This window comes from Mesocricetus auratus, unplaced genomic scaffold (genome assembly GCF_017639785.1).
Source record: "Mesocricetus auratus isolate SY011 unplaced genomic scaffold, BCM_Maur_2.0 Super-Scaffold_100008, whole genome shotgun sequence".
Classification (NCBI taxonomy): Eukaryota; Metazoa; Chordata; class Mammalia; order Rodentia; family Cricetidae; genus Mesocricetus; species Mesocricetus auratus.
Genome location: NW_024429192.1, coordinates 1231262 through 1245093, shown reverse-complemented (window position 1 = coordinate 1245093; position 13832 = coordinate 1231262). Strand labels below are relative to the sequence as shown.

The 13832-nt window shown below is 43.3% G+C and overlaps 1 protein-coding gene across 1 annotated transcript in view; it reads right to left on the bottom strand.

The window, feature by feature from the left end:
• The window catches only part of Dscam (DS cell adhesion molecule), a 445727-nt gene that overhangs the window by 226398 nt on the left and 205497 nt on the right, over positions 1-13832 (bottom strand). Inside the window, 4 exon segments of the mRNA XM_040750391.1 lie at positions 3327-3602; positions 4334-4630; positions 9339-9614; positions 13442-13720. Of these exon segments, the coding sequence (XP_040606325.1) occupies positions 3327-3602; positions 4334-4630; positions 9339-9614; positions 13442-13720 (1128 nt within the window).

Here is a 13832-nt window from a genome sequence, read left to right as displayed (position 1 = left end):
CCCTCCCTCCCCCCTTATAAGAGGTCAGGCAGGCAGACAAGCAGCACCACCTCTGTCAGGCCAGATAGCCCAAGGTCATGGGTGGAGTGAATACCCACTACCCTGCTCCTTGCTCCAACCTTGACTCCTCGTGCAGCAGGAGCAACTTGTTAAAGACACAGCATGGATGTGCTGGAGCTGGCAGCCTTGGCTACACTACCAGATGACGCCTCTCCTTTCTTCTGATTCTCTGATTATGCTTCAACTCCATGACAGAGGCACTGCGAGCATTAATTAAGATGACACATAGGAAAGTGTTTTGTAAACTATGAAGTTTCATATCAATATAAATAGAAGGTGACTTTTTTTAATCTAACAGCCAATTAACTTTCTTGGCACTGTTGGTCTACAGCAATTAGAGCACTCAGTCAGGCAGCGTTGAAGTTCAGGGGGGCACCAACTCAGGCAGAGAAAATGCTTTGAGATATGTTACGTAAAACACTGCCAAAGATGAAATGAAAGGAGGGTCCCGACTTTCCCTTCTGCCCGGGCATTGAGAGTCAGCACGACAACACTGCTAAGTGTGTCGAACAGATTTCAGAACTGCTTAGCCTCAGCCATGATCAATAGTTAACAGATTGAATCAGCTGTTGAAGGTTCTTCCCCTTCAAGTATCCAGACATATGCAACAAAATAAGCTGAGGGGCCGTGACTATTATTTGAAAAAAGATAAACCAAAACTTCTCCTAACATCATCTAAATATTCATGCATTGGCACATGTGCACACATGCACATACACACATGCATGCACAGTATGCATGTGTACACACACATATAGCTATTTATAATAACTATATAGATATAGATACAGATACAGATATAGATGTCTTCAGTGTCTTGGAAGATTTGCTTTTATCATTTACAGCAGTATTATAGGAATTGAGTGGGCCAAACCCTATTTTCTAAGGAAATCAACAGTGTGTGTGTGTGTGTGTGTGTGTTTGTGTATGAGAAAGAGTATGTGCGTGTATGCCTTAATGTCTTTGTGTGTCTGTGTATATGTTTGTGTGTCTGCCTGTCTCTGTGTCTTAGTGTGTACACATTTCTGTCTGCCTGTGTGCCTTTGTATATCTGTCTTCTGTCTGCATGTGCTTGTATGTATATGTGTATGACTGTTTCTGTGTATTTGTGTACATGTGTCTATGTGTGTGTGTATTTGTATGTGTACATATTTGCATTTCATGTGTGTGCACAGATACATGTGTGTATGTTAAATACATGTGTGTATGTCTTCCCTCAGGTGATATCCACATTATTGTCTTTTAGACAGGGTCTCTCAACACCCTGGATCTAGGAAGGATGGCCAGTGAATACCAGGTATCTCCTTATCTCCACCTCCCCTGTTAGAGGATAACAAGCATGTGTTACCATACCTGATTGTTTCTTATTAGTTCTCTGAGAATTTGTAACATGTATTTTGATTATGTTTGACCCTCCTCTAACTCCTGCTGATTCACCAATATTCCCTAAATGCCCAACTCCGTGCTCTCTTCTAAAAAAAGTATCTATCAACTCCAATTTGGGCTGCCCCTATATTCTTGAATGTATGGTCTTCCACTGGACCATGGTAAACTCACCAGAGGCTACAATCTTAAAGCAAGCTCATTCTCCCTCTCTCAGCAGCTGCCATAAGCCAATAGCTCCCCAGCTAATGGTGGGACTTTTGTGGCCCCTCCTCATTCCATACTGGTGTTTGGTATGGTTTGAGCTTGCTCAGGTGAATAGGAATAAACAGCCGGCAAACACTACTGGTTCAAGAGTGGCATGAACCTCACAGGAACAACCAGCACCTTATTTTAAAATGTGGGTTCTGAGATTTCAAACTCAGATCCTTGTGCTTGCAAGGGAAGCACTGTACTGACAGCCATCTCCCCTGCCTGGGGCAGCGGCTTATGAAGCTTCCAATTTACTCTTCTGAAATAATTCAATAAAGCACTGGCCATGCACTCAAGGGGATAGTAACAGGGCTGAATTATATAAATATGATAGCAAGAGTATCTCCAGGCAAAGAAAACACTCATCTTTTCACCAACTGACCTGACTCTTCAGCTTCCTTTCTCTTAAGTCTCATAGCTGAAAGTAGTAAGTGTTATTCATTTAAAAAATGTCATCACAGACACTATCACTTAATTTGTATGCTACATTTCAAAATGTTTTAAATTCAAATTTAGATGCACAGAAGTCGATTTGTTTGGGCCTTCCCAAACCCAGAGTAAAAGCTAAAACTGTTAATGGTTCACAACATAGTTTACTTATGTGAGCAACTAGAAGTCACCTCAAACAAGAAATACCACAGGTACCTTAAACTAATAATGACTGCAGACATCTTCCTAGGGTATATACATGTGAATTCAGCCCAAACAACAGTAAACCCTTAGCTATCATACTAGCATCCAGAAGTTTCTCCTTCATGTGAAGTTCTACGTAGGCTTACACAAGGTTGCTCTATCTACTCAGCATCTCCTATTTCAGTGTCTAAAAGTTTTATTGTCTATCAGATGTGGCCAAACCTTTGGACAATGTAACATGACACTGTCATTGTAATATTTCACATTTGAGAACTACATAACCAAGTACCCAAAATAGCTAAAAATAAATCTCATAATGTTTTAAGTAGGTTTATGATTATTGCATGGGATGAATTCGTAGCTATTCTAGGCTGTTTGAAGTTACATGTGATCTGGATGCTAGACCAGAAAAAGTAAAATCAAATAAAAGCCATGTAAGACACCCTACCACGCTGATGGACAGCAATGATGGACACACGAATAATTTGCATCCAATACCCATCTGTCCCAGTTAGCTTCAATTGTCAATAGGACACAGTCCAGAATTATCTGGGATGGAACCCTCCACTGAGTGCATAGCCATGATTTGATTGTAGAGCTTTTCCCCATGTGAGCCATAGGAATGGTGGCCTGTCTCATTTGTCCATGAGTCCCTGCCCACCATCAAAAATCTCTCGCCATTGGGATCTAAAGAGCCCGCTGATGATGCATGCTCTAAAATGATCTGATAGAAAACTAGATGGCCACACCCCAATAACGTGTCTTCTTGAAAATTTCAAAGCCACAGACTCACCGTCCGAGGAAACTGCGCCGAGTTTAAATCCTGCGAGGGTCCAGGATCATACAGACAGCATTTACCATACCTCCCATCCATCAGTCTTCATGACTGCCCAACTCTACCCAGATTCTGAGATGACCCCATCCCAAGAGCTGGTCTCATGACAAAGCCGGGCTTAAGAGGGAGTGGTGTGGGACAGGTGGGGGGGGGGCAGGGTTACCTTTCACTGTCACGTGGACACTCTGGCTCGTGGAGAGCTGTGGCTGTACCAGCACGTTGCATGTGTACTCCCCCTCGTCAACTTCTTTCTGTACATCTGAGAGTTTCAGAGTCCCATTGTTCTCAAATGCCACCTGGCGGTGGTTGAAAGGAAGCAGATTGGCATTCTTGTACCACTTGATGGAGTAATACGGGTAGCCGATCACACGGCAGTGGATATATGTGTCCCGCCCTGCTATTGCAGTGATGTTTTTCATCGGTCTGATGCTTGCAGGCCCTGGAGAGACCACAAGGAAACTCTTGAAAATAATTTAAGGGCACGTCTTATGGAAGGAAATGGGTACACCTTTCCTTTGATGGAAACCAATTATTTTTATGTAAGCACACCCTCTTTTTTTTGTATCAGTTTCTTGGCATTTGGCATTTTTGACTAAAAAGAAATCTTTTTTCCTTTTACTACTCTCAAGTGAGTCAATGAAAGCCCAAATCCTTTTCATCAGCTGCTTCTGTGAGAAATATTTTGAATTGCAAGTTAAAAGGCAGTTTAACTGTTAAAAAGTAACTAGCCTACACTGTATGGCCATGCTCTTCCCCTGGTGAAAATGCTGTCAGTGACCTATTGACTCTGTCAGGTGGATAATGAAGATGGAGGTTATACCGCTTGGTTAGGGATGTGAGTTAGGTACCATGGATATGAAGGCTTACCATGGATGTCACAAGATGGGAGAAAGGAAAGAGAAAAGGGCATGCAGAGCATAAACCGGGAAAGGAAAGATCAAGTGGGCAGGTGTAAGAGAACAGGAAGTAGACAAGCTGACTACAGAGACCAAAATGCCATTGTCAACACTGGCCGATCAGCGCCATTCCTGAGTAGGGAGGAGAGGGCAGGGAGAAGGAGGGACGGCTCCTCCGTCGCACATTGCAAGGCTCAGCCCGGAAACATGCAGCGCCCATCCCCCGCTACAATGAGTCGTGTGTGTTTGTTCGAGGAGCTGATTTGACAAGCACCTCTTACGTTTATTCGAGCCTGGTACAGGACGACTCCAGCCGAGTTGTTGGCGGTGCAGCGGTAGACACCCCCGTCCCGGACCTGGGAGCTGGAGATGTTCAGGTAGCTGACCACATTCCCCTCAGACGTGATCATTTGGCTGATGCGGTGGCCACTGCCCTTGAGAATGGGGTCATCGTCCAGGGTCCAGGTGACCGTGGGCAAGGGCGTTCCCTTCACATTGCATACGAGGGACACCGGCTCAGCAGGGCTCACCACCTTCTCGCTAAAGGCAGAAATGATTTTGGGAGTTCCATCTGCAGGGAGACAAAACAAGAAAGGGATTGGCGCATGCGCATGATAACCTGCGGCCAACCTCATTGTTTCTTGCTCGGGAGAGAGATGAGTGGTTGGTCAGCACCTTCCCCAGGGGTCCTGTTCTAGGGAAAAACCAGTTTCCAACAGTGCATGGCAGTCAACATCTCTTTCCCGGTGGGTGGCCTTACAAGAAGGAAAGGTCATGCAATTCAGAAGCCCCTGACAAATAATGAGGGATCCCACGACTGCAGTTCAAAACATGCATATGCTCTCCCAAAACCACAGATGAGGACTCCGCAGACCCCTGGAGTGGCTATGTCTATTCCCACCTCGATATTTTTAGAGAATGCTCACAGGGAACAGTTTAGAATAAAAACAGAAAGGTATTGGGAAGAGATGCGCTTAGCCTTGACCTCCTCTGTTTCATTTCTCTATACCTAGGTTCCTGAGTGCTTACTTGTTCTTTCCAGCCTAAGGTTTCTTGGCTGGAGGAGGCCCTCCTATGTGCTGGTTGGTAGAACAGAACTCTTGGTATGCAGACATTTTACTTCTATTTTCAGCGATGAGAAAAGAACTTTGAAAAATGTTAAAAATATACTTTCCCAGTCCCATCAGCATTGCATAGCACATTTACATCTATGTCTCTTTAATTCCCTGGAACCTAGAATATATTCTTGAATGTTTCATATCTTGACCTGCAATTTTTTGAAGGGTATCTTTAGGAGTCAAGTATCAAGTTTGTCTTACATTTCCGCATGTTTAAGTTCATGTTGTCCATTCCTGCCAGAAATAGCATAAGGATGTTTTTGATTGTTTTGTGGCTTGGTTGTGTTTGTTATATTTTTTGTTTGTTTTATTTTATGCTAGGGATTGAGCCTAAGGCTTCATATTTGCTAGGCAAAATTAGTTGTGTTTGGTTTAGAATTTATTTATCATTTTGTGTCTTTTTTGAGTGGTGTCACTAAATTTCTACTCTTTTTAATCAGACTGACTTTCCGTTTTGGATTTGTGGATGTTTTCAAAAGAATCCACTTAGATTAATCTTGGGTTATTCATTCTATTTTACATATATGAATATTTGGCTACATGTATATATGCAAATCACATGTATATTGTGTCCTCAGAGACTGGAAGAAAGTACCAGGTCCCCAGGAACTGGAGATAAAGGCTGTGGTGAATCATCGTGTAGGTGCTGGTAGCCTGGGACCTCTGCAGCAGCCAGTACTCTGAGCAACTGTTCCATCTTTCCAGTCCTGACTTGTAAATATATATATTACAATTATATATATAATTAATATATATGTTTACACTCACACATCATATATATATGTTAAATAATTTAAAAGGATCTATTTGATGGGGGATATCCTTCTGTATGCTGTGAACATATGCTTCTTTTATTGGTTGATGAATAAAGATGTTAAGGCCAATGGACAGGCAGGATTCATCCAGGTGGGAAATCCAAACAGGGATAGAGAAAAGTAGTAGGCAGAGTCAGGAAGATGCCAGTGAACCAAGACCATGTGGAGATACACGGATTGATAGGAATGGGTTAGTAATTAAGAGAGAGATAGCATATAAGAAGCCCGAGCCACTGCCCAAACAGTTTATAAGTCATATTAACCTCTGTGTGTTTATTTGGGACTGAACAGCTGCAGGACTGGGTGGGACAGAGAATTCCAACTCCATATGTTTGTCAGGCATTCTTCACAAATTACACATGGTGTCTGTCAGACATACCTGTTAGTGTGTGTCTACAATAGTTTCTACCAGGTGGTCCCCTGCACACATTCGTCTTTCACATTTCTGTGTCCTGTCTCTAAATCACAGACAATTCTGTGTTCCTTTAACACATTTATGGTTTAATAGTATATGCTCAAGTTTAAATTGTACATCGCATTACTTTTTTATGTAAGTTCTGGATGTTGGTTGATTTGCTTACATTTGTTCACACGGCTGTTGCTGGTTGTTGAAAATATTTCCTTTGCCTGCTGAACGCCCTGTATCCTTGTGAAATGCAAATGACTTCTCATGTGTGGGCATGTCTTGAGATCACACCTACCATGCTCCATGGTGAGGGTTTAAAGCTAGTGAGTGGTCCCCTCCAACTTGGTTCTCTTTCCAAGCCGTGCAGTTTTTAGCCCTCTAGTCTCTTATGTTTACATTGTAAATCAACTTCCCACTGTAAGATCCTCACTCCTCCATGTCAACTCTAAATCCATTCTATATGCATTCATTTTAGATAAGGTCTCACTATGTAGCCAGGGTGTCCCCAAACTCATGATCCTCCCACCTCGGTCTCTCAAGCGCTGTTTTTTCTCATGTGTGCATTCTTTATAGACATGCTTTTGTTTAAATCAGATATATTTCAATTAATGGACTGACATTCCTTGTCTGCTGATCCTAACGTGTGGGTAAGCCCTACATCTTTTTCTGTTGTTTGTTTTTGTTTTGTTTGTCAGTTGGTGCTGTTTTCTTTTTAGTATATCTGGCATTTTTAAGTTGTAGAATTAGATTCCCATCAACACTGCAGTCCATGTGCCAGTCAAGTTTCCTAAGGTGGCTTATGTGAAGATTTGGGGGTTTTCTTCCTGTATCTTTCCTTCCTGTACCTTCTGCATGTGTAGGTGCCCAGCCCTTCGTATCTCTGTAGGCTTTGACACTTTGCTCCTTTTCCAGTTTCAGCACCAGTGGGCTTGGGAGTTGTCCTCAGAGGAAAGTTGAGCTGATGCAGCCTTTACTGTCCTTGTCCCTTCCTCTCAGTGACCAGCCCCATCATTCCGTTTGCTCTAGGGATTTCTCGCCACACTACATGATGTTTGCACTTTCTAAATGCCACTTTCATGCTCGCCTGGTAGGCACTGTGTCTCTAGAACAGGAACCACTTATCTCTTGTTTTCATTGTGTTTCCCTGATATTCTGGCTCAACCACGAACCCACCATTACAGGTTCCAGGGAAATGCACTTCCTGGCAAAGGGTTCCTTGATTTTTTTTTACTCCATCCACAGTTACGGAGAGTCAGACATATGCTGAATTATTATAATTTTATTTTAATTCAGTTCTTATAGGGGGAACTACAGGAGCTCCCTGAGAGGATGCTGGCCAGACATGGTTGAGCATTAGGTACTAGATACACATTCTTTCTTTTGTGACGTTAGCGCTACCACTGCTCAGAAAGACAGAAAAATGAAATGAATATTCTCACCCTGAACAGAAGCTGACATCAGACAAATATTTGGGGAGTGTTCTTGGCCCCCACCCCCACTTTCTATTGGAGTGACTGGCTTTGTGGAGATGAAGGCAGACATCATTTCCCCAGTGAGACCTGAGAGTCTTTGTAATCAACCTAGCTGTCACTTGGATAACGGGGACCCTTTTGACATCATTGTGGATGATTAATATGCTCTTTAGGTTTACTTAGTTACCCGAGGTAATGGGTCCTAGACAGGTAATCTCTTCCTTTTCTTTATCAGAGACACTAAAAATAGTGACTCCAGGAGGACCAGGGTGCACCCTGACTAGCAATTCCAGCTCCATGCAAATTGATTACTTTTTGCTCTTGATTATTATGTGCAAAGTGCCATCATGCGTTTAACACAAGGGCTGTGCCTTCAAGTCATTTCACCTCACTCTCCGCAGTAAGGCCCAGCTTCTTACAAAGTAGCTGGGGTTAGAGGCATGATAATAGAACTATTCTCTTAGCATCAAGCAGATTTAAACTTACTCGCATTGGATAACGGGTTTTACTTATTCCATCCTTGGTCTATAGAAAAATAATTCCACCACTTTCACCAATTGGTAATGGATGAATTTTAAATGATAGCTAAGGGTACAATTCCCATCAAGACACCCAAATACATAGACATAGGAGCCATTTCAATTATCTGGTGATAAATATACGCCTCGCATAAATGTCACCTGTCACAGATCCATTCCCTGGATGATGGATGAGCTGAAAGATTTAAGTACTCAGTAACCAGTTAAGAAAAGTAAATAGAGCCCATGCTGTTCTACCCCAAGGTGATTCCTCACACATTCCTCACATCTAAGTCTGAGGACATAACGATCAGGCTACAGGCAATGGCATCAAGCAGAGGTCATAGTTCCATCCAAATGAACATCCTATTGAAATTGAGGTTATTATTAACACTAACTTCTTCTCAAGTGTGGGCGAGTCCTGTCCATGCCTCACAGCTCAGAATATCTGGAGACATAGTGTGTGTGTGTGTGTGTGTGTGTGTTGTGTGTATTGTCACAACTTGGAGAAGGACCTGTTGGCATCAAAGGATCAAGGCCAGAAATGTCCCTAAGCACACCCTACAATGTACCTATCAGATAGACCCCCAGCAAACATCTTATTTATACATCCCATAGCCCCCAAACAAGGTATTACTAAAACCACATATAGAGGGTAATGAGTTGGCAATAGAACCCAAGGCTCTAGTTTTGAATGTTGCCCTTTTGGAAGTAATTTCAAACATGAGTGGAAAGCATTCATACAATTCCAGGTCACGCTTCTCGTCCAACACTTTGTCCTCCTCTCTCATAGGAACACTGTCTCCCTCTTGCATGATCTAGTGATGTCTGTGTCAATATATGCAGAGGCAGGTGACATGGCCTGTCTTTTCCCATGAGTGGCCCCCTCTCCCTGTCCCATGCTACACAGGATTCTGTTTGGGGTGCACCCTCCAATGCTGCCCACTGACCTTCAAGGACCACCTGGACATAGTCTTGAGCAGACAGCTTATCATTGCGCACAAAGCACTGGTAGGCGCCCCCATCACTCTTGACCATGTGATCCATTATAAGGTTTGCGTGGTTCAGCCCTGTGATCCTCACATTTTTCCCAGGGTTGAGGATTTCGCCATTTCGGTACCAGGAGAGTTCCTGGTCCTCATTTCCAGTCACACTGCAGGACAAGGAGACCTGGCTGCCCACGCTGCTTTTAACCTTCCTAGGACTGATGGTGGCTTTCAATGGCTCTGGTGAGTTAGAAAAGACAGAGAAAGTTACGCATCACTAGGTATTGGAACCACTTAAATAACACACTGTGCTTTTGCTGGGGCCAAGGTATAACTGCCAGGGTACTTCATTTGGATTCCACATTAGTTATATTCAGATATGGGGGGCCCATGTTAGTGTTATTTGGGAGGACCATATAAGTATAATATGGGATAACTCTTTGCTTGGAAAGACCCTCCTTGATATTGTCTCTGGGCCTCTTTCTTCATATATACCAAAAAGCACAATGTTGGTCACACTTCTTCCTCAGGGCACACATGATAGTTCTGACCCACACATGCTAAGAAATTCAGTATGCTAGGTTACCAACAGGTTATGAGCATGTGAAAACATAAACCCTGCTGGCTTTTTCCCAAGTGAACTCTGATGGCTTTGCCTTAGTCCATTCTCATATTTGTACTGATAACATATGGCTACCAACAAAAGGGCTGGGTTCGGATGTGTGCTTTAATGTATAGCTCAGTCACTGGAGCCAGGATGAAGTCCCATCTTTAAAATCCCTGTCTCCAGCTCCACAAAACTAACTCAAGGGGAGGACATCTAGACAGCATTTTAGCAGATGCCAAGGTTTACAGCCACAGGTGAGCCACAGATGAGCAGCTGGTTCTGAGGTATAATTAGCATGTGCCAAAACAACGGAATATTCCTCATAAGTAGTCCACACATGGAATTTTGTTGTCATCCTCATAGCCAGGAGAAGAAATAGTTACCCAAGCAGTTGTCATGTCTTAACCAAATTCACCACACACGTGAATACACCAAAAAGCTTCATCTACCTTGATCCCAATGTCTCACGCTTTTAGAGTACAAATATTCAGTTCTTAAAGTGTGTGTATTGCCCAAGAAAGTAGGATGATTGTTTCAGCTAAGTGGAGTGACATATCAGATGTACAGCAAGGGTCAGGAAATCCTCAAATGTCAAGGACAGCTAGAGCTGGGCCCAAAGGGTAGAAATTGGATTTCAGAGAGAGCTGGAACAGCAGGGATTAGGGCATGGAGCACAGGTGTGCCAGGGTCTGATTCAGTCTGGGTGCAGCAGAAACTCTTGGAAGTATAAAAGAAGGCAAACTGCAAAGGCAATCTGAAAAAAACTTTATGAAGAGGCCTCAAGATTTTGAAACAATTTTTTAATGTGTACCGATATTTTGCCTGCATGTATGTCAGCGCTTGGAGGCCAGACAGGGCACTAGACCCCATAGAACTGGAATCACTGATGGTTGCATGCTGCCATGTGTAATTAGAATCGAACCCAGAGTGAAGATTTTAAAGACAGAGCATGTCTTTTACACACCAGTTTGAGTTTAGCTTACCCTGTGGAAACAATTGGGACTTATATCTGTTATAGACCCATGACTTATATGATGAAAGGTATAAAATTTACTTTAGAAGTCTGAGATGCAGAAATATTAATTGATTTTTTGAGTGAATCCCATCTGGCAGTATAACAAGTGACTGAATTGTTGTGAGCAGAGTATTGTTTGTTATGAAGTTTAGTTTCAGAATCCTAAGACCACAGCAACTGGGTAAGTGCCAGGTCTGAACAAATATGTTACTATAAGACTGTTTATCTGAGAGAGAGAAAATGTTATTGTGATAACACCTGAGCTATCACAGTGAGCAGACATCAATAGAATGAAGTTTTATAGTTTGAGCAATACTGTGTGTTTATATGCTAAAGACTAGGCAGCAAACAGATCCCTCACATGAGAAGTAATAATTGTAATTTTAGAGTTGTGAGACCAAGAGCCCAGTGACCTTAGAGCTCAACATATAAGATTAGTAACCACATCTGAGGCACTAAGACCTTCAAGCCGCTTGACGGGAGTACAGGGTGTGAACATGCTTTATAGTATGTGTGTTGCTGTAGAAGGCAGCAAATGACAAACACTTGTTTTTACTACTGTATTTTTATCATGAATCGTATAGAAAGACCCAGCACTGAGGAATACAGAGAGTTGTACATCTAATCATCAACTTTAATTAAAACTTGTTATCCTGAATGTTGAATCACCGTGAGAACGATCAGAATGTTACCTAGAATAGGAGTTGTGATAAATATAAGATATCTTGTGTTGAATCTATTTCAAGATAAAATGAATAAAAAGAATGTCTGGTTGCATCTCTCTGGATGTGGCAGAGGTTTGCAACTATAAAAGCTAATGCAGTAGGAATCTATAACTTTCCACTGATACCTTTGTAGATGTCTTTAGAGAGAGAGGAAGCAAGACGACACTGGGAGTCAGAGCTGAGGACAGGAGGGGAACGTGGCTGGGGATGGAGCTTTATGCTGGAGGATGGAAGATGGCAGGTGTGGACACTTGAGATGAGAGTAAAAATCTACATGGAGCGAGCAGCATAAGCAAGGTCACTCCTATGCTGACACAAGGGGGTTGTCTAAATATCTAAAGTAATTTACATTCATAATATATAATAGAAAAAAATAGGACACATGTCCAGAGTTCCATTGAGATGCTCTGGACACTACCCTAAGACATGAAGGGTAGAACTTCAGGATAGAACAACAGAGGAGGCATTTGGAGTCTATTGTCCCAGCTCTGGTATTGAATTGCTTAATCTAGATGAGACATAGCTCTTCAACTATTGCTAGACAGATTTAGCCTGAGCTTGAGGGCTCTGAAAGCATACCTGGTTCCAAGTAGTCATTCAAGTTTCTGATCTAAGCACATTCTCCTGAGGTACTATGAAAGCATGTTGGCCGATTCTACACTTAGTTAATGGGCTGGAAAAAAAACCAACACCCTAACACGTGCAGACACAGCACCTAAGGGTGATAACCTTGAGGTTCACCCTGCATAGCTCAAATACATTTTGAGACAATTGCAGGGTTTTGTCAAGGAAGGAAGGAACATCTTATCCAGCTGTGGCTTTGTTTGTGCCCTTCTGGGCATGTGATGTGGGACAGTTCACTTTGTTTTGGTTTCCACATTAGTAAATTTGAGGATGTTTCACCAGGTCAGAGTGCACACCACAGGTATGCATCCTTGCTTCCCAGCAGGCCATCAGCATCCTGCACATTCCTCAAGGCCATGACCCAGCTTGAGTGACGAGGGATCTTGGAGGAGATGAGAAGAACATTCTCTACAAAACAGTACAGAGCCGCCAATAAGATGGCTCATCAAATAAGGTTGCTTGCTGCCAAGCTTTATCATCAGAATTTGAGCTCTGGGAACTAAAGGATGAAAGTAGAGGACCAATTCTTATAGATTGTCTTCTGACATCCACACGTGAGCTATGACACACGTTATACATGTAAACGGGGGGGAGAGAGAGAGAGAGAGAGAGAGAGAGAGAGAGAGAGAGGGAGGGAGGGAGGGAGGGAGGGAGGGAGGGAGGGAGAAACTGAGCCCAAGTCTAGTGTCTGTATAATTTAGAACCTACATTTCTGTGGATAGTAGCCCCCTTAAGAAATTTAAGTAACTTCTAGGAAGAGGCTAAGGCAAGCTGTTTGCCTGAGTCCCATCTCTAATCTACCAACCCACCCCTCTTCTTCCTTGTCTGTTTTCAGAGTTGGCCATTGTGAGCGTCAGCTGCATGGTATTTTCTGTAGCCTCATGAAAACCTCAAGGAATGCCCATCAGACAATTCTGAGTTCAAAATCAGGCTGTGTAGCCATGTGTGTGCAATTTCCCGTCTTCCAGGCAGGGTACCATGGATGCAGGTTAGATGCTGAGGTCCCAAGAAGTCTACGGGGAAAGATGAAGATTAGCTTCTGTCTGACACCAACCCTGCGGCTAACACCAACTTTCCCAGTTACCGTCCAACTTACGTTTCACGTACAGGCGGCCTATCACCTTGGCAGTGCCGTATCGGTTGGATACTTCACACACGTAGCTGCCCGAGTCTGAGGGGCGGCTGTTCTCAATGAGCAGCCCCGTCACTGTCTTCTGGAACCTCCCAGAAAGTTCCAGGGGCATGTTGTCCTTCAGCCAGCGGTAGTCTGGCTCGGGGTGCCCAAGCGCTTTGCAAGGCAGCTCCACACGCTGCCCCGCCATGGCTTTGCGATGGTCAAACCCATCCAGGATGGATGGGGCTGAGTTTGTTGGGTCTGCAGAAGAAAAATTCAAACTATCAAAGGCCAAAGATGAGGAGTTAAGTGTGGCCACTGGGAACACCATGTGGGCTTCCACACAGCATTCCTGTACCTCCCAATGTAGCCA